The sequence below is a fragment of the Pelophylax lessonae genome (assembly GCF_965119305.1).
Source record: "Pelophylax lessonae genome assembly, chromosome: 13".
Taxonomy (NCBI): domain Eukaryota; kingdom Metazoa; phylum Chordata; class Amphibia; order Anura; family Ranidae; genus Pelophylax; species Pelophylax lessonae.
This window is the reverse complement of record NC_138780.1, coordinates 178,563,336-178,582,081: the sequence shown is the minus strand read 5'-3', so window position 1 is coordinate 178,582,081 and position 18,746 is coordinate 178,563,336. Positions and strand designations below refer to the sequence as shown.

Genomic DNA, 18,746 nt, shown 5'->3' with positions numbered 1-18,746 from the left:
AGGGCTGGGAAACACAGCAAACATGTCCAAAAACTAAAGACAGAATCGCATAAAACCCCAATACAGACATTTCTCCCACAGAGGTGTAAACATTTAATGCTGGCGCCTTCCGGCCTTTTAAGGGGTTTCTGACCATGTGACTGCCGTGATTTGCAGTCACATGATCAGAAAGTGGCAGTAACACGTTTACATTTTTGTTACGGAAATATGCAGCCTCTTGGCGTCAATGCCCACCTGCCAAGAGGCCACATATTTGCGTACTGTCGTGATAAGAGGTTAAAAGAAAAGCTTGGCTAAAAAAAAGAAAATGCGCTTTTTTTTTTTTTTTTTGCAGGTCAAACAAAAATGTGCATTTTATTATTTTTCGAAGGAGCTTGCAGAGCAGCTACTGGTTTGCAGGTGCAATCTCAGGCTCCTGCATACTCTCAGCATTGCAGTCTACACACCCCAACCTTGTACAGGCAGGCAAGATAAATGGACTACAAGAGCGCTTACCAGCGCTCTCTTGCAGCTCATTGAGAAACACCTGACCGTACTTGAAGGCATTCTTTCACTGAAAACTATGAATGAATGATACTGCCATGTGGATGGAGTCCTTCAGTTTTCAAATTGTTACAGTGGGTGTGGGGAGAATATCCCTGGCCCACTGTCATAGCGACTGGGTGAGAGGCTGCAGCTGCTGGAACATTTTACAAAAGTGAACTTACCCATTAGAAGACCAGGTAGTAGACTTACAAGCCAGAATAGAAGCTTGATTCTGAATAGCCCCTTCCGTTTGCTTTGTACCTCATTGCTTGCTACAAAACGGATGTTTAGCGAGGCTGAAATGCTTGCCTTTTTTTTTTTTTGCCCATTCGCCTGAGGGTGGCAGCATGACCAAAGTAGTCATGAATAAGAAGTCTTCTGCAATGTACTCCCAAGTATTTTTAGTTAGGCTTGGTCCACACCGTCACGACTTGGGATACCCTAAGTCACGTGACATGTGAAATCCCATGTTAATCAATGAGAGCGGTCTTAATTAGCCCTGCTGAAGTCGCTCCAACTCTAGAAAATCCGTACTCCTTCAAGGTGACTTCTATCTGACTTGTGCTCATAGACTTTAATAGAAGTCCCCTCAAAGTCAGATACTCATCTTAAAAGGGGGTTCCAGCCAGAAGTGGAACTTACGCTTTAAGTACTCCTGACATGCCACATCATTTGTTTTCCGGGGGGGGGGGGGGGCAACCTAGTTTTGACGGGTGCCCCGAGCAGAAGTTCCCTCCCATCTTCCGGGACACGTCAAAGGTCCCAGAAGATTGCCACAAGCTGTCATAGCCAGGTGCCCACACTAGTGATGCCGGCACCTTGGAGATATTTTTTTTTTTTTTTGTAACCTGAAAGAGAAACACATAATGAGCTAGTAGCATACTAGCTCATTATGAAATACTTACCTTAGAACGAGCCCCCGCCGTCCCGCCTGCTTAACTGTATGATGGGCGACATGTCCAGTCGCCCGTCTTCCGGGATCGTGGTATCCGGCCATCTGATTGGCCGGAGCCGTGGTGACGTCACTCCCGCGCACGGGAGCCAACGGCACGGGACTCTGAAGGAACGGCCGTTCCTTCAGAGCGCATGCACCAGTGACGTCACTGGCTGCATGTAAGGTAAATATCTCCTAAACGGTACATGTTTAGGAGATATTTACAGTACCTATAGGTAAGCCTTATCATAGGATCACCTATAGGTAAAAGTGTCAAAGGAGGGTTTACTTCCCCTTTAAGAGCTGAAAAATGCTCAGGTGTGAGCCTTAAACAAAGCCTAATTGTTTTGCTTTCCTGGTGACTTTTTTTTTTTTTTTTTTTAACCACACAGCACCTCTTATCTAACTGAAAAAAATATATTTATAACCTTATCCCTCCCTGTTTATATTTGAGCTATGTACACAAATGTGTCTACCAGTATAGGGAACAGAGATTGAAATGAGGAAATGAAACCAAGATTTTTAATAGTGAAACTTTGCTGGTTTTAAATCATAGCACAGGGGAAGGGTTATCCACGGACACCTATGTCCTGGCAGGGGGTGAATTGGAATTCTGTCCTCATTTGCTGTCAGCCCCGAAGTGTTCCTGATGCCAGGGACTAGGTGGGCTTGAGATGAAAGAAGGAAGTTGGGTTGATGTGTTCTATGTATATCTCATATGATGTTATACTTCTCTTCTGCAGCTTTAACCAGTTGTGTCTACCCACCTATGACTCGTACGAGGAGATGCACCACATGCTGAAGCTTGCAATCAGCGAGGGCTGTGAAGGATTCGGAATGGTCTGAGCATACACATTGGGGACTCGTTTTCTGGAGTTCAGTGACTAAGAAGCACAATGTTCCCTATGGGAGGACAGAATGCCTGGCCTGGTGAAAACCCTTCCCTGTCACCTGGCCAGGCAGAGGGTTTAAAATGACCCACACAACGCTGATGATTAAAGAGACAAGCAGCTAAGATAATACTTTATTGGCTTTAAAACATCAGTAACAACTCTTGAAACAAGTGTTAAATCAGCAGAGTATCGATTTAAAGTTTTTTTTCAATAAAAATTTAGCAAACAAACATTCATGGATTTTATGTGCGATTTGTTACAACTGCACAGCAGTCAGAAGAAAGCAGGTCCTAGACAGAGACATTAGAGGGTTAAAAGACAGCAAATTGCACCAATTTTTAAGCCTTGGGTTGAGTTCAGCCATCCACAATCTGGACTGGGATTTTCCAGCAGAACAGATTCTTGTTGTCAGTATCACGCAGCTCCCATTCAACGACCAGCTTGACCTGCAGGGGACACAATAACAGCTCAATCACAGGGCACCGTGGGGAGAGATCATGTGACCACAGAATGGTGGTAACCCTGATTTTACTGGACACCCAATGTGGAGAGAATTATATTATATAATATAATATATTATATATATATATATATATATATATATATTACACACATACAGTATCTCACAAAAGTGAGTACACCCCTCACATTTTTGTAAATATTTTATTACCTTTTTAATGTGACAACACTGAAGAAATGACACTTTGCTACAATGTAAAGTAGTGAGTGTACAGCTTGTATAACAGTGTAAATTTGCTGTCCCCTCAAAATAACTCAACACACAGCCATTAATGTCTAAACCGCTAGCAACAAAAGTGAGTACACCCCTAAGTGAAAATGTCCAAATTGGGCCCAAAGTGTCAATATTTTGTGTGGCCGCCATTATTTTCCAGCACTGCCTTAACCCTCTTGGGCATGGAGTTCACCAGAGCTTCACAGGTTGCCACCGGAGTCCTCTTCCACTCCTCCATGACGACATCACAGAGCTGGTGGATTTTAGGGACCTTGCACTCCTCCACTTTCTGTTTAGGGATGCCCCACAAATGCTTAATAGGGTTTAGGGCTGGAGACATGCTTGGCCATTCCATCACCTTTACCAAGGCAGTGGTTATCTTGGAGGTGTGTTTGGGGTCGTTATGTTGGAACACTGCCCTGCAGCCCAGTCTCTGAAGTGAGGGAATCATGCTCTGCTTCAGTATGTCACAGTACATGTTGGCATTCATGGTTCCCTCAATGAACTGTATCTCCCCAGTGCCGGCAGCACTCATGCAGCCCCAGACCATGACACCCCCACCACCATGCTTGACTGTAGGCAAGACACACTTGTCTTTGTACTCCTCACCTGGTTGCCGCCACACACGCTTGACACCATCTGAACAAAAAAGTTTATCTTGGTGTCATCAGACCACAGAACATGGTTCCAGTAATCCATGTCCTTAGTCTGCTGGTCTTCAGCAAACGGTTTGCGGGCTTTCTTGTGCATTCTCTTTACAAGAGGCTTCCTTCTGAAACGACAGCCATGCAAACCAATCTGATGCAGGTGCGGTGTATGGTCTGATCACTGACAGGCTGACCCTTCAACCTCTGCAGTATGCTGACAGCACTCGTATGTCTATTTCCCAAAGACAACCTCTGGATATGATGCTGAGCATGTGCACTCAACTTTGGTCAACCATGGCAAGGCCTGTGCTGAGTGGAACCTGTCCTGTTAAACCGTTGTATGGTTTGTGCTACAGCTCAGTTCCAGGGTCCTGGCAATCTTCTTAAAGCCTAGGAAATTGATGGAGTATCTTGGCACCTCAGATGTTTTGGAACTACATTTCCCATGATGCTTATGCACTCTGCAGTGTAGTTGGTTGAGCATGATGGGAAACGTAGTTCCAAAACATCTGGGGTGCCAAGGTTTGCCATCTTTATGTGGAGCAACAATTCTTTTTTTCAAAACCTCAGAGAGTTCTTTGCCATGAGGTGCCATGTTGAACTTCCAGTGACCAGTAAGAGAGAGTGAGAGCGAGAGCGATAACGCCAAATTTAACACACCTGCTCCCCATTCACACCTGAGACCTTGTAACACTAACGAGGCACATGACACCGGGGGAGGGAAAATGGCTAATTGGGCCCAATTTGGACGTTTTCACTTAGGGGTGTACTCACTTTTGTTGCCAGCGGTTTAGACATTAATGGCTGTGTTGAGTAATTTTGAAGGGACAGCAAATTTACAATGCTACAATGTAAAATAGTGAGTGTACAGCCTGTATAAAAAAACGTGTAATTTCTTCAGTATTGTCACATGAAAAGATAACATTTTTCAAAAATGTGAGGGATGTTCTGTAAACTTTATTATGTGAAATCCACCTACAGTGACCATTCAGTGCCCTGTACTTATTGTCAGGACCGCCTTCCAATTATTTTATGACTCAAGCAGACCCCCCACTCCATGTTACCAGAGATGTGTACCATCCCATGTACTGAATGCATTTTATGGGGTGCCACCACTTAAGGAGCTTGATAAAAAGGAACCTGTCATGTCAGAAATAGGAGTACTGCTGCTATTATTTACTACTTCTAGACACCGCTTGTTACTCAGCCATCACCTTCATTGCTCCAGCTTCTTAAAAGGTTAGTTCACCATTACAAAACAAACTGCCTATGCAGATAAGGAGTGGTTTTAGATAAATACAAGCTGTCCAGCTCGGACTAAAGATCGGTAATGCCTTTGGTGTAGGTCATTTAATACCTTTTATAAAGCGTGACTGGAATACTCCCAGGATGTTGATAGTCGTTAACGCTCACCTCCGCTATCACAGGAGTGAGCGTTTCCTTTGATTCAAACCCCCTCGCATACTCTGTCTCTCTTAATGCAGTAATTGTGAGCTCACTCCTGTGATGGTGGAGGTGACCAAGTAGGCCTCACTTTGCAACATTATGGGAGTATTCCAATCAGGCTTCATGAAATATGTAAATAGACCCACACCTATAGCAAGAGCATTATTCAACTTTAGTCAGATCTGCATGGTTTGTTTTTATCTACAAAACGCCCCTTCTAGGCATAGTAGAGCTGCAAGATTCTGGATAAAATGAGAATCCCAACTATTCTTGGCATAACATCTTTCGCATTATCCAAAAAAAATTGGGGTAACTTTAATGAATTAAAAAAAAAAGAAAACAGGAAAGTAAAGTGTATTTTTCCCCAAAATATTGCATTTGAAAGATCGCGTTGTCCCCGCTGGAGGCCATCTTCCTTCCGGGTCTAGAGATTCCGACTGTGCTACTGGCCAGAGCCGCGTTATGTCACTCCCTCGCATATGCGCGCGAGCCGCCGGTCACGGGAACAGGGCTCTGAAAAATGCTCCGATGACATCATCGGCTGCATGCAATGTAAATATCTCCTAAACTTTGCAAGTTTAGGAGATGTTTACAGTACCTATAGGTACAAACAGTACTCAGGGGTTTACAACCTCTAAGTGGTTAAACTGACCTCATTTACTGACAGAAGTTCATCCCTTTGATGTAAAAGAACCAAACGATACATTGTTTCTATTTATCTCACAGCGCTGAGCAGTTTTGTTTAAAAAAAAAAAATGCAAATAGCTGGCAAATGTTAATGATTAATCGTGCAGCTCTGCTGCATAGACAGTTTTTTGGGAAAGGTGAACTAATTCTATAAAGTATTTTAAAAAAATGATTCCCCCCCCCTTAAAAATACCAAACCTGTAATACTTACCTGGTCTAGTTTTGCACAGAGCAGCCTCCATCACCAATCCTGGATCCTCCCCCCTGCTGATTCCTCCCATTGCAAGCCGCTTGCTATGGAGGCACTCATGCGTGCTCGAGCCCCGCTTGGTGTGCCCATAAGACACACAGAATGGGGCTCATTCCTACCCCCCCCCCCCTCCCCGGCTGTGATTGACAACAACAGGAGCCAATAATGCAGTACAGAAACACAATTCTACTTACTTTTGGGTACTCTGTCTTGATCGGCATCTTGGTTAGGTAGGTGTAGGTTTCGCCTGCCTTCAGGGGGCAGCCCACTCCGCTCTTACACCCATCTGATTCTGGCAGAGGAAAGGGTATGGGAACTCCTGCCAACAGGCCATAGACTACAGCTTTGCAGTTTGGAGTTACCTCACCTGGTAGATGAGACAGACATGGTCATTAAGTTGTTCAAGCCGCGTCTCTAAACACATCACAACCCTACAGCAGCTTTACATGTAATCTTCATACAGTGGCTGGGCACGCACACCACACCCCCCCTCCCCCCACATCACCTCTATATAAACACACACCATGACCCCATAGAGCAGGGGTGGGGAACCTACAGCCCACAGGCCATATGCGGCCCCCGAAATCATTTGGTCCGTGCCACTTGGTCTGTCTGTCTGAGTTGTCAGAACGGAGCCGATGTTTCTTGTATAGTTCTGGCTCCTTTCTGTCTGAGTGAGTCAAAGGTGGAGTGATATCAAATGCACTTCGCCTGTGAGGAGACTGACCGAGATACAGGAACCTCCATCTTCCTCCAGTGCAGCACCGCTCCTGAGTCTTTAGCCAGCATTACCCACAGCAGTACCAGCCTGGGCCAGTAGTACCCACAGCACAGCAGTTCTTTTAAAAACTTAGCACGGCAAAGGGTTGACTGCGCTCCAGACTGACCAAAGACCTGGAAAACCAGTTGCAAGTAGCAACATCATCAATACCAGCTAACATCACACACCTCACCAAAGAGACGCAGTTCCAGCCATCACATTAGGGGTGAGTTATTAAATGTTTGACTAAATATAACAGGCTAATTTTTAAGTTTAACATTTTTGTACGGCCCCCGAATGATTTTCTAAATATCCAAATGGCCCTTTGCAGAAAAAAGGTTCCCCACCCCTGCCATAGAGTGTCTGCACACACCACATCCCCTACATCACCTCTACACACACCATACCCCCCACACAGTGTCTACACAGTGCACACCCCACATCCCCTCTACACACCACCATGCCCCCATACAGTGTCTGCACACACCACAACCCATGCATCACCTCTACACACACACCATGCTCCATACAGTGTCTACATACACTACATCACCTCTACACACACCATGCTCCATACAGTGTCTACATACACTACATCACCTCTACACACACCATGCCCCATACAGTGTCTGCACACCCTACATCACCTCTACACACACCATGCCCCATACAGTGTCTGCACACCCTACATCCCCTTTACACACACCATGCCCCCCATACAGTGTCTGCACACACCACATCCCATGCATCACCTCTACACACACCATGCCCCACACAGTGTCTGCACACCCCACATCACCCCTACACACACCATGCCCCATAGTGTCTGCACACACATCCCCTATATTACACCATGCCCCCCCATACATTGTCTGCACACCCTACATCACCTCTACACACACCATGCCCCACACAGTGTCTGCACACCCTACATCACCTCTACACACACCATGCCCCACAGTGTCTGCACACACATCCCCTATATCACACCATGACTCATACATCACCTCTAAACACACCATGCTCCATACAGTCTCTGCACACCCTACATCACCTCTACACACACCATGCCCCATACAGTCTCTGCACACCCTACATCACATCTACACACACCAAGCCCCATACAGTGTCTGCACACCCTACATCACATCTACACACACCAAGCCCCATACAGTGTCTGCACACCCTACATCACCTCTACACACACCAAGCCCCATACAGTGTCTGCACACCCTACATCACCTCTACACACACCATGCCCCATACAGTGTCTGCACACCCTACATCACCTCTACACACACCAAGCCCCATACAGTGTCTGCACACCCTACATCACCTCTACACACACCATGCCCCATACAGTGTCTGCACACACCACATCCCTGTACATCTCATCTGCACACACCACAACCCATGCATCATCTCCACACACACCATGCCCCATACAGTGTCTGCACACCCTACATCACCTCTACACACACCATGCCCCATACAGTGTCTGCACACACCACATCACCTCTACACACACCATGCCCCATACAGTGTCTGCACACCCTACATCACCTCTACACACACCAAGCCCCATACAGTGTCTGCACACCCTACATCACCTCTACACACACCAAGCCCCATACAGTGTCTGCACACCCTACATCACCTCTACACACACCATGCCCCATACGTCACCCCTACACACACCATACAGTGTCTGCACACCTACACACACCATGCCCCATACAGTGTCTGCACACCTACACACACCATGCCCCATACAGTGCCTGCACACATCACATCCCCTACATCACACTATTACCCATACAATGTCTGCACACACCACATCCCCTACATCACCTCTACACACACCATGCCCCATACAGTGTCTGCACGCCCCCTACATCACCTCATCCCATACAGCTCCTGCATTTACACTTAGCCTCCACACACACTAAGCTCCATACAGCACCTGAGCGTGCACACACCATGCCTTGTACAGTGTCTGCAACATCACATCTCCTACATTGCCTCCACACACATCACACTTACCACTGGAGAAGGTGACATTGATGGTGTAAGTGCTGCCTTTTACTAGAGGACACGGCTGTGTGGGACATGGAGACACATCCACCGTCAGCAGCTTCCCCACTTCACCGCCTGCAATGAAAAAACAGCCAGTCAAAGGCCAGCAAAGCACTGAGATTATTTTTCTAACAATAGCTGACACATGTTCCATGCTTCACCCTCACTTCAGTCCGGCTGAGATGAGAAGAAGACAATGGACTGACACCATCCATTGACATCCATACCCACTTACCACAGTCCTTGTAGACCAGCGGCTCCCCAACAACGACAGTGAAGACGGTCAGTGCCAGCAGCAGTGCGATGTGAGCCAGCGACATGGTGACAGCTGAGGAGAGACAATGTACAGTGAGAACAAGTTCTCTGCTTCTCTCCTATTCACAGCCACTTCTGCTTTCCCAATCCTCCCACCCCCGCAACCCCTCCCCCTAGCTGGAGCTGTAAATGTAATGAAGTTATATAATTCATCCTTACTGGTATTAAACTGACCAAGGAAGAACAAAAACAAATAGCTAAGCAATCACAATTCAAGTACCTTACAGGTAATTCACTACAATAAAGCGGTATAAAACCCAAAAGCAACAATTTATTATATTGCAGCTTACCAATTCTTAGATGTGATGGCTGCATTCGTTTTCTTTTTTTAGGCTCGCTTTCCACCTAGTTATCCTGTCAGTAAGTTTGTTTTAAACAGAACAAGCTGCCTTGCAGATGTAGCAGTTACAGGGATGAGGCCACTGACAGGACTGCTTACAATGTTCAGTTTTTCTTTTTGCATGAAAAACCTTTAGCCCAAAAGGAAAAAAACGGTTTGCTGTAACTAAGTGTGAGCTGGAGTTCAGCTTCAATCTGTTAGTGTATCTTAAGCCGACTATAGATAACTCAAACCATGTCATGTATGGGCAGGCTGGATGTACTAAAGTTGATTGATAAAATTGAGTACAACCAGCCTGATGGATTTTACACAAGATTATTGCTAGTGGATGTTATAGCTGCTAGCAATAATCTCTGTATTCTCCTGGTGGGGACGGCTTCCTCTGCCCAGAGGACACAATGGCCCAATGGGACCTGTGGTTGCAGGAAAATTGCTCGGTATATGGCTGGTGTTCTGTCAGTATACCAAACCCTATCAGAATTCCATACCTCCGTCATTTCCGGTTGCGTATCAGCTGTGGCTTCGTCATGAATCAGCTGTAGCCGCGTCACAAGTCCTACTGCGCATGTGCAGAATAGGTAGGGCATTTTGATAACATCGTAAGGGTCAGGCAAAAGTCCTAGTGTGCATGCGCACCAACGGGTCGGGCAGCGGGATCTCTGATAACAAACATCCATCCGATCTCCATGGCCCACACTGTGCTGACCCGACAATCCGATCTCCATGCCCCACACTGCACCGACCCGACAATGAGACAATGAGGCGTGCTCGTGTGGGTAGCGAATAGGATTGTCCCATTGTCGGCTTGGCGCAGTGTATGCCATGGAGATCGGATGGATGTTGTTAAAAGAGATGCCGCTACCCGAGCTGTTGGTGCGCATGCACACTAGGACTTTTGCCTGACCCTTACGAGGTTATCAAAATGCCCCACCTATTCTGCGCAGTAGGACTTGTGACGCGGCTACAGCTGATTCATGACGAAGCCACAGCTGATGCCGCTACCAGATCCGTTGGTGCGCATGCGCCCGCTCATACGCAGTAGGACTTTTGCCTCACCCCCTTACGATGTTATCAAAATTCCCTACCTATTCCGCGCATGCGCAGTAGGACGTGTGACGCGGCTACAGCTGGTGCATGACGAGCCTGTACCGGAAATGACGTAGGTAGGGAAATCTGATGGGGTAGGGTTTTCTGATAGAACACCGGCTTGAGCGATACACTAAATGAAAAAATTCTTAGTCCCCGTTCACACTAAGGCGACCTGTGAGGCGACCTGGTCGCCTCATAGGTCGCCTTCCATAGGGAAGCTGCGGACCCGTTCTAATAGGAGCGACACAAGTCGCTCCGACTTAGAAAAAGGGTCCGGAGCTTCTTTGGGGCGACCCGGAGGCGACCGCCATAGACTTCAATGTTATGAAGTCCGTGGCAGCCGCTCCGAGGTCGCCGCGCGCTGCTCGCACCGCGACCTCGGAGGTCGCCCCCCCAAGTCGGATCGCAGCAATGTGAACGGGGCCTCAACTCTCCTGGCAGTAAACAGGATACAAGGGGTGTGTTTATAGATAGGGGATATATACACTGCTCAAAAAAAAAATAAAGGAACACTTTAAAAACACATCGGATCTGTAACGACACCCCAGGTATGAAAGGGGTTACAGTCGTTTAGGACATTTCATTCCCAAACACAAAGGAAGCTACTGGACACTCCACTCAGCCGAACAAGAAACACATACGAATAATCCCCCTCCCCCAAGTACGAGACGAGGCTCTGTATTGAGGGTCAAGCAGGAATCAGACTGTTTATTGAAAAGGAATACACGCTTTATATACACGTTAGAAGTAATGCAGTCACTACATGAACAATGACCCAAATCCAGCCCCCAATACAAATTACTTGGCGTGTCAATACATCCCTTAGCAGACAACAGGGGAGTTCATTAGCACACTTAACAATAGGTGAATGGAAAGCCACCTCAGACAAGATGACAATTTACTTATTCAGACAAAAGCAACATCGTTAAGCAATAGACAGTCAGTCTCCACATTAAACTTCCTGGAATGCCCATATTAGGAGTTGTACTTCCTGGTCATAGACCTCACAATGTACAGGGAATAAAATCTTCATATTTCAAGAGACATCATTCCTGAATATCGCTGTCTCATTTGGAGCAATCCAAACCATATCCGCAGTACCCCCCAGTTTCCTGGTCACCCCGCGTCCAAAGTGACTCCCGTCACAGGATCTCAATGGGGAATCTCATGCTGGATATCTGTACTAATATGGACTGGGTAATGTGTTAGGAAGAAAAGGATGCCATATTGTTTCATGAAAATAAAAAATGATCACCCTACAGAGGTCTGAATTCAAGGACACCCCGAAAATCAAAGTGAAAAAATGATGCAGCAGGCTGGTCCATTTTGAGTTGCTGCAATGAAATTTCAGCAAAATGGTACTCAGTAGTCTGTATGGACCCCATGTGCTTCTATGCATGCCTAACATCATTGGAGTATGCTCCTAATGAGATGACAGATGGTGTCCTGGGGTATTTCCTCCCAGATCTGGACCAGGGCATCACTGAGCTCCTGAACAGACTGAGATGCAACCTGGTGGCGTTGAATGGACTGAAACATAATGTCCCAGAGGTGTTCTATTGGATTTCGTTTAGGCGAGCATGGGGGGCCTTTCAATGGTATCCATTCCTTCATCCTCCAGGAACTGGCTGCATACCCTCCCCACATGAGGCCGGGCATTTTCGTGCACCAGGAAGAACCCAGGACCCCCTGCACCAGAGTAGGATCTGACAATGGGTCCAAGGATTTCATTCTGATACCTAATGGCAGTAAGGGTGCCATTGTCTAGCCTGTAGAGGTCTGTGAATCCCTCCATGGAAATGCCTCCCCAGACCATCACTGACCCACCACCAAACTGGTGATGCTGAGTGATGTTACAGGCAACATAACATTCTCCATGGATTCTGCAGAACCTTTCACATCTGTCACATGTGCTCAGGGTGACCCTGCTCTCATCTGTGAAAAGCACAGGGCGCCAGTGGCAGACCTGCCAATTCTGGTGTTCAATGGCAAATTCCAATCGAGCTTCACAGTGACGGGCAGTGAGCACAAAGCCCCCTCATGAAGTCGGTTTCTGATGGTTTGGTCAGACATTCACACCAGTGGGCTGCTGGAGGTCATATTGTAGGGCTCTGGCAGTGCTCATCCTGTTCCTCCTTGCACAAAGAAGCCGATACTGGTCCTGCTGATGGGTTAAGGACCTTCCACGGCCCTGTCCAGCTCTCCTAGGGTAACTGCCTGTCTCCTGGAATCTCCTCCATGTTGTTGAGACTGTGCTGGGAGACACAGCAAACCTTCTGGCAATGGCACATATTGATGTGCCATCCTGGAAGAGTTGAACTGCCTGTGCAACCTCTATAGGGTCCAGGTATAGCCTCATGCTACCAGTAGTGACACTGACCAAATGCAAAACTAGTGAAAAGAGGAGTAGGGGAACAAATGGCGGTGACCTTCACCTGTAAAACCATTCCTGTTTTGGAGGTTGTCTCATTGTTGCCCATCTAGTGCACCTGTTTTTAATTTCATTAACACCAAAGCAGCCGAAACTGATTAACAACCCCCTCTGCCACTTAACTGACCAGATCAATATCCCAATAGTTTAATTGACTTTGATACTATACTCTGATTAAACAGTGTTCCTTAGATTTTTTTTGAACAGTTTATATACAGTATCTCGCAAAAGTGAGTACACCCCTCATATTTTTGTAAATATTTTATTCTATCTTTTCATGTGACAACACTGAAGAAATGACACTTTGCTACAATGTAAAGTACTGAGTGTACAGCTTGTATAACAGTGTAAATTTGCTGTCCCCTCAAAATAACTCAACACACAGCTATTAATGTCTAAACCGCTGGCAACAAAAGTGAGTACACCCCTAAGTGAAAATGTCCAAATTGGGCCCAATTAGCCATTTCCCCTCCCCGGTGTCATGTGACTCGTTACTGTTACAAGGTCTCAGGTGTGAATGAGGAGCAGGTGTGTTAAATTTGGTGTTATCGCTCTCACGCTCTCATACTGGTCACTGGAAATTCAACATGGCACCTCATGGCAAAGAACTCTCTGAGGATCTGAAAAAAAAAAAATTGTTGCTCTATTAAGATGGTGAACCTTGGCACCCCAGATGTTTTAAAACTACATTTCCCATGACGGTCTAACTACACTGCAGGGTGCATGAGCATCATGGGAAATGTAGTTCCAAAACATCTGGGGTGCCAAGGTTCACCATCACTGGCCTAGGCTATAAGAAGATTGCCAAGACCCTGAAACTGAACTGCAGCACGGTGGCCAAGACCATACAGTGGTTGTATGGTTTAACAGGACAGGCCTCACCATGGTCGACCAAAGACGAGTGCACGTGCTCAGTGTCATATCCAGAGGTTGTCTTTGGGAAATAGACGTATGAGTGCTGCCAGCATTGCTGCAGAGGTTGAAGGGTGGTTGGGGGGGGGGGGGGGGCAGCCTGTCAGTGCTCAGACCATACGCCGCACACTGCATCAAATTAGTCTGCATGGCTGTCGTCCCAGAAGGAAGCCTCTTATAAAGATAATGCACAAGAAAGCCCGCAACAGTTTGCTGAAGACAAGCAGACTAATGCCCCATACACACGTGCAGATTATCTGAAGACTTTTGTCTGCAGACTTACCTTTTCTATGTAGTGCAAGGGCCTGCCGGATTGCATACAAATTGAAAGTGTTTAGATTTGACCTCATATTATATGGTTTTGGTAAGTCTGCAGATAATCTGCACGTGTGTATGGGGCATTAGGACTTGGATTACTGGAACCATGTCCTGTGGTCTGATGAGACCAAGATAAACCTATTTGGTTCAGATGGTGTCAAGCGTGTGTGGCGATAACCAGGTGAGGAGTACAAAGACAAGTGTGTCTCTCCTACAGTCAAGCATGGTGGTGGGAGTGTCATGGTCTGGAGTTGCATGAGTGCTGCCGGCACTGGGGAGCTACAGTTCATTGAGGGAACCATGAATGCCAACATGTACTGTCAGGGGAGGACTGGGCCAGGGGGCAGGGGGGCAATTGCCCCCTGGGCCGCTCTGATGCTCCATAAAAAGTCTGCACCGCTTCTGCCACAGACATGCCTAAAGGATTCCTGGTAAAGAGAAGTAAAACGTCCCTGCCACTGATCTACTGAGTGTGGGCTGAAGACAAGGACAAAGCGCAGGCCCCCCACCCCCCCCCAGCATGGATGGTGTAAACTGTGTCTGAGTAGAAGCCGGTTTCATGCCCACTGGAGACTATTCTGCCCCGGCCAGCCCCAACCGAGCTGACCCAGCTGCCCCCAACCACCCCCTGCTGGCCAGGTCAGGAAAGCAGATTCAGCCTGTAAGTAGAGAGTATCTGGAGCAGGGCTTCAGCTTGGAATGGGGGTCAGGAGGAGGATTGGGAGAGTGGGAGGGGGGGTGAGGGAAAGTGGGAGGGGGCCCGAGTCGCTGTACCATGGGCCTCGGATTTGTACTTGCCCCCTGGGCCGAACATTGCCAGTCTGCCCCTGTGTACTGTGACATACTGAAGCAGAGCATGATCCCCTCCCTTCAGAGACTGGGCTGCAGGGCAGTATTCCAACATAATGACCCCAAACACCTCCAAGACGAGCACTGCCTTGCTAAAGAAGCTGAGGGTAAAGGTGATGGACTGGGTAAAATGTGAAGGTGCGCCGATTAGATTATGGGAAGCTGCAACCTTAGAACCAATTTATGGTGAACGTGAATATAATGTGTGTTATCAGGTGCGCTAACCAATAAAATAAAATAAGTGCTGTTTTAAGCCAAATAATGATCAAGTGTGTACAATGTGCACAAAATGATGAGGGTCCTGAATTTATATAAATTCAAACAAATAACCCAATAATGTGATCTATAAGAGCCGGCTCACACTGAGGCGATCAGACTTCGAGGGGCGACCTGTGAACCGTGACTTCGGCGCGACTTGCAGGGACTTCACATAATGGAAAGTAGTACAGGACCCTTTTTCTAAGTCGGAGCGACTTGTGTCGCTCCTATTAGAACGGGTCCTCTACTACTCAATGGCGAGCGAGTGAGCGACCGACCGCGACTTGTCAGGCTGACAAGTCGCGCTAGTCTGAATGGGGTCTAAACTGGAATAAATAGATAGCATCCGCCTGTTAATGTAGCAAAAAACCTGCTGAAATAACGTGAAGGAGAAAATGAATTCCCACACAAGTGATAAGTGCAATAGTGTAGCAAAAAATGTAACAAAAGAATTGTAACAAAACAATCCCAAATAACAAACAAAGAAAAGTCCAAATAATAGTGTCTGTGATAGAAGCAGTTGAATCAGAATGTGGAAGCCCACTGTGCTCAATATCCCACCACCTGTAAAGCCGAGCTTCTTACCAGAAAAATAAATCATAAGGGCATATCTATGATAAGATCCACAACAGGAGTCGCATGCCGAGAGAAAGGAAAAAATGTTGATCCACCCCTACCTACCAGTCCGGCGGGGTGGGGGGAAGGTGAGCCTCTTACCAAATTTGCATATGTGAAGGGCTGTGGAACTATTCGAACCAGACGATCATCTTTTCCTTTCTCAGACGCGATAGTGGATCAATCCCCTGGTGGTCAGTAGCTGCTCTTATCCTCAAAATGAATGGGGATAAAGAGGGACCGCCAATAGGGTGTTATCTTTTTAAAACCATTTATTAAACCAGTAAGAATGCACTTACATGGATAAAAAAGAAACAGGCTGTCTGTCACCACCACGGGATATCTAAGAGCTGCGGCCGCCTGCAGTGCGGGCCGCCGTGCTATGTTGTGAGTGATGATGCGGCGGCGGCGGCAGCGGTGCCTCCTCTCTAAGTCGCTCCGACTTAGAAAAAGGGTCCGGAGCTTCTTTGGGGCGACCCGGAGCGACCTGCATAGACTTCAATGTTATGAAGTCCATGCCGGCCGCTCCGAGGGTCGCGGTGCGAGCAGCGCGCCGCGACCTATGAGGTCGCCCCGGCAAGTCGGATCGCCCCAGTGTGAACGGGGCCTTAGGGTCCTTCACACGGGCGTTCAGTTTTTTTCCTCCGATCAGTGACTTTTTTTTTTTTTTTGCGGACACAGATGACACATTGGAGTGTCCGTTCCGTATGTCCATTTTTTCATCCCATCCGTTTGCGGATGATAAACGGACATAATGCATGTCTATGTAAATACTGATGTCAGCGGATGACACCACTGACATCCGTTTTTGCGTCAGTTCCGTTTTTCAAACGGAAAAAAAAATAGGGTTCTCTTCCGTTCAAAAAAACGGAACTGAACAGAACGGACGCAAAACGGATGTCAGTGGTGTCATCCGCTGACATCAGTATTTACATAGACATGCATTATGTCCGTTTATCATCCGCGAACGGATGGGATGAAAAAATGGACATACGGAACGCCCGTGTGAAAGAGCCCTAATACAAGCTGTACACTCACTACTTTACATTGTAGCAAAGTGTCATTTCTTCAGTGTTGTCACATGAAAAGATAGAATAAAATATTTACAGAAATGTGAGGGGTGTACTCACTTTTGTGAGATACTGTATATGGGTGTATATACTATAGGGTGGTATGTGTGTTTATATATATATTTTATAGAGGGAGTGTGTGTGTGTGTGTGTATATATATATATATATATATATATATATATATATATATATATATATATATATATATATACACACACATACTTTAGGGGTGGTGTGTGTATATATACACTTTAGGGGTGGTTGTGTGTATATATACACTTTAGGGGTGGTGTGTGTATATAGGGAATATACAGAAGGGTGCCTACATATAGGGGATATAGTGTGTGTATTGGGGCGATATATATAAATTCTATACACAGGATATACATAGAAGGCTCTGTGTATAGTGGTGGGGTGAATATAAAGAGATATCGGTCATAATAAGGTTCGGTATCCCCCCCGCTCCCCCACACTTACCCACTCCTTCTTCGCACACTCAATAGAAGTCTTATGATTTCCGGGTGGCCTCCACCCTGCCGTACGTCACATCACCAGACCTCGCTCCCGCCAATCAGCGAGCGGTGGGTGGAGCCGGAGTGCAAAGATGGCGGCGGCGCGGTCTGCTGAAGGGTCTGATGAGGCCTACACCGGGGCGGAGGTGAGTGGTATTTCGGTCACGTGTCTACCGGCTGTGAGGTCACACTGTTGTTTACTCGAATACCAACCGTCCCTAACCTATACTTATACAACACCGACCAATATACATTTTCAACCAAAAAAAACACCGACCACCCGGGTACCGCTCTGTACCGGATACGCGGCCGCCCCTCCTCTCCACCGAGCGTGTCCCGGAACACCGGGCCTGGTAGTGAGCGCGGAGCTCCGGGCACATTTCCTGATGGCAATCATCGCATTGCTGCGCCATGACTCCGAATAATAACATGTCATAATAATGATAGGGGGAGGGGGTGATCCTTCCATCCCCGGAGTGTAAACAAACCGTAACCACATCTAATTCTGCCACTTTGGTATTTGTTAGTAAAACTGTATATACATCTATCTATATACTGCGCATCTCTCTATCTGTGTGTGTGTGTGTATATATATATATACACACTGCTCATTCTCTCCCTCTCTCTCTACACTGCGCATCTCTCTATCTGTGTGTATATATATATATACACACTTCTCTCTCTCTCCCCCCCTCTCTCTCCCCCTCTCTCTCCCCCTCCCCCCCCTCTCTCTCCCCCTCCCCCCCCCCTCTCTCTCCCCTCCCCCCTCTCTCTCCCCCCCCCTCTCTCTCCCCCCCCTCTCTCTCTCCCCCCCTCTCTCTCCCCCTCTCTCTCCCCCTCCCCCCTCTCTCCCCCTCTCTCTCTCCCCCCCTCTCTCTCTCCCCCCTCTCTCTCTCCCCCCCTCTCTCTCCCCCCTCTCTCTCCCCCCTCTCTCCCTCCCCCCCCCTCTCTCTCTCCCCCCTCTCTCTCTCTCCCCCCTCTCTCTCTCTCCCCCCCCTCTCTCTCTCTCTCCCCCCCTCTCTCTCTCTCTCCCCCTCTCCTCCCCCCCTCTCTCTCTCTCTCTCCCCCCCCCTCTCTCTCCCCCC

At 47.3% G+C, this 18,746-nt stretch overlaps 3 protein-coding genes across 5 annotated transcripts in view; 2 read left to right on the top strand and 1 right to left on the bottom strand.

Annotated features, from left to right (window-relative positions):
- Positions 1-2,350, top strand: part of AREL1 (apoptosis resistant E3 ubiquitin protein ligase 1) — a 28,828-nt gene extending 26,478 nt beyond the window's left edge. For both annotated transcript variants that reach the window (XM_082242656.1, XM_082242655.1), the window contains one exon: positions 2,203-2,350. In XM_082242656.1, the coding sequence (XP_082098782.1) occupies positions 2,203-2,305 (103 nt within the window). In that variant the 3' untranslated portion in view covers positions 2,306-2,350. The remainder of the gene's footprint in view (positions 1-2,202) is intronic.
- A 245-nt stretch (positions 2,351-2,595) lies between these two features.
- Positions 2,596-18,746, bottom strand: part of NPC2 (NPC intracellular cholesterol transporter 2) — a 59,929-nt gene continuing 43,778 nt past the window's right edge. Inside the window, exons 1-5 of one of the 2 annotated variants that reach the window (XM_082242694.1) lie at positions 17,631-17,654; positions 9,187-9,279; positions 8,919-9,026; positions 6,310-6,482; positions 2,596-2,798 (exon numbers count right to left, since the gene is read on the bottom strand). In XM_082242694.1, coding sequence (XP_082098820.1) covers positions 2,709-2,798; positions 6,310-6,482; positions 8,919-9,026; positions 9,187-9,271 — 456 coding nt within the window. In that variant the 5' untranslated portion in view covers positions 9,272-9,279; positions 17,631-17,654 and the 3' untranslated portion in view covers positions 2,596-2,708. Of the gene's footprint in view, positions 2,799-6,309; positions 6,483-8,918; positions 9,027-9,186; positions 9,280-17,630; positions 17,655-18,746 lie in introns of those variants that run through there. The other variant, XM_082242695.1, reaches the window with a different exon arrangement.
- The window catches only part of ISCA2 (iron-sulfur cluster assembly 2), a gene marked incomplete at its 5' end in the record, with an annotated part of 16,669 nt that continues 15,676 nt past the window's right edge, over positions 17,754-18,746 (top strand). The window contains one exon of the mRNA XM_082275855.1: positions 17,754-17,807. Within this exon, the coding sequence (XP_082131981.1) occupies positions 17,754-17,807 (54 nt within the window). The remainder of the gene's footprint in view (positions 17,808-18,746) is intronic.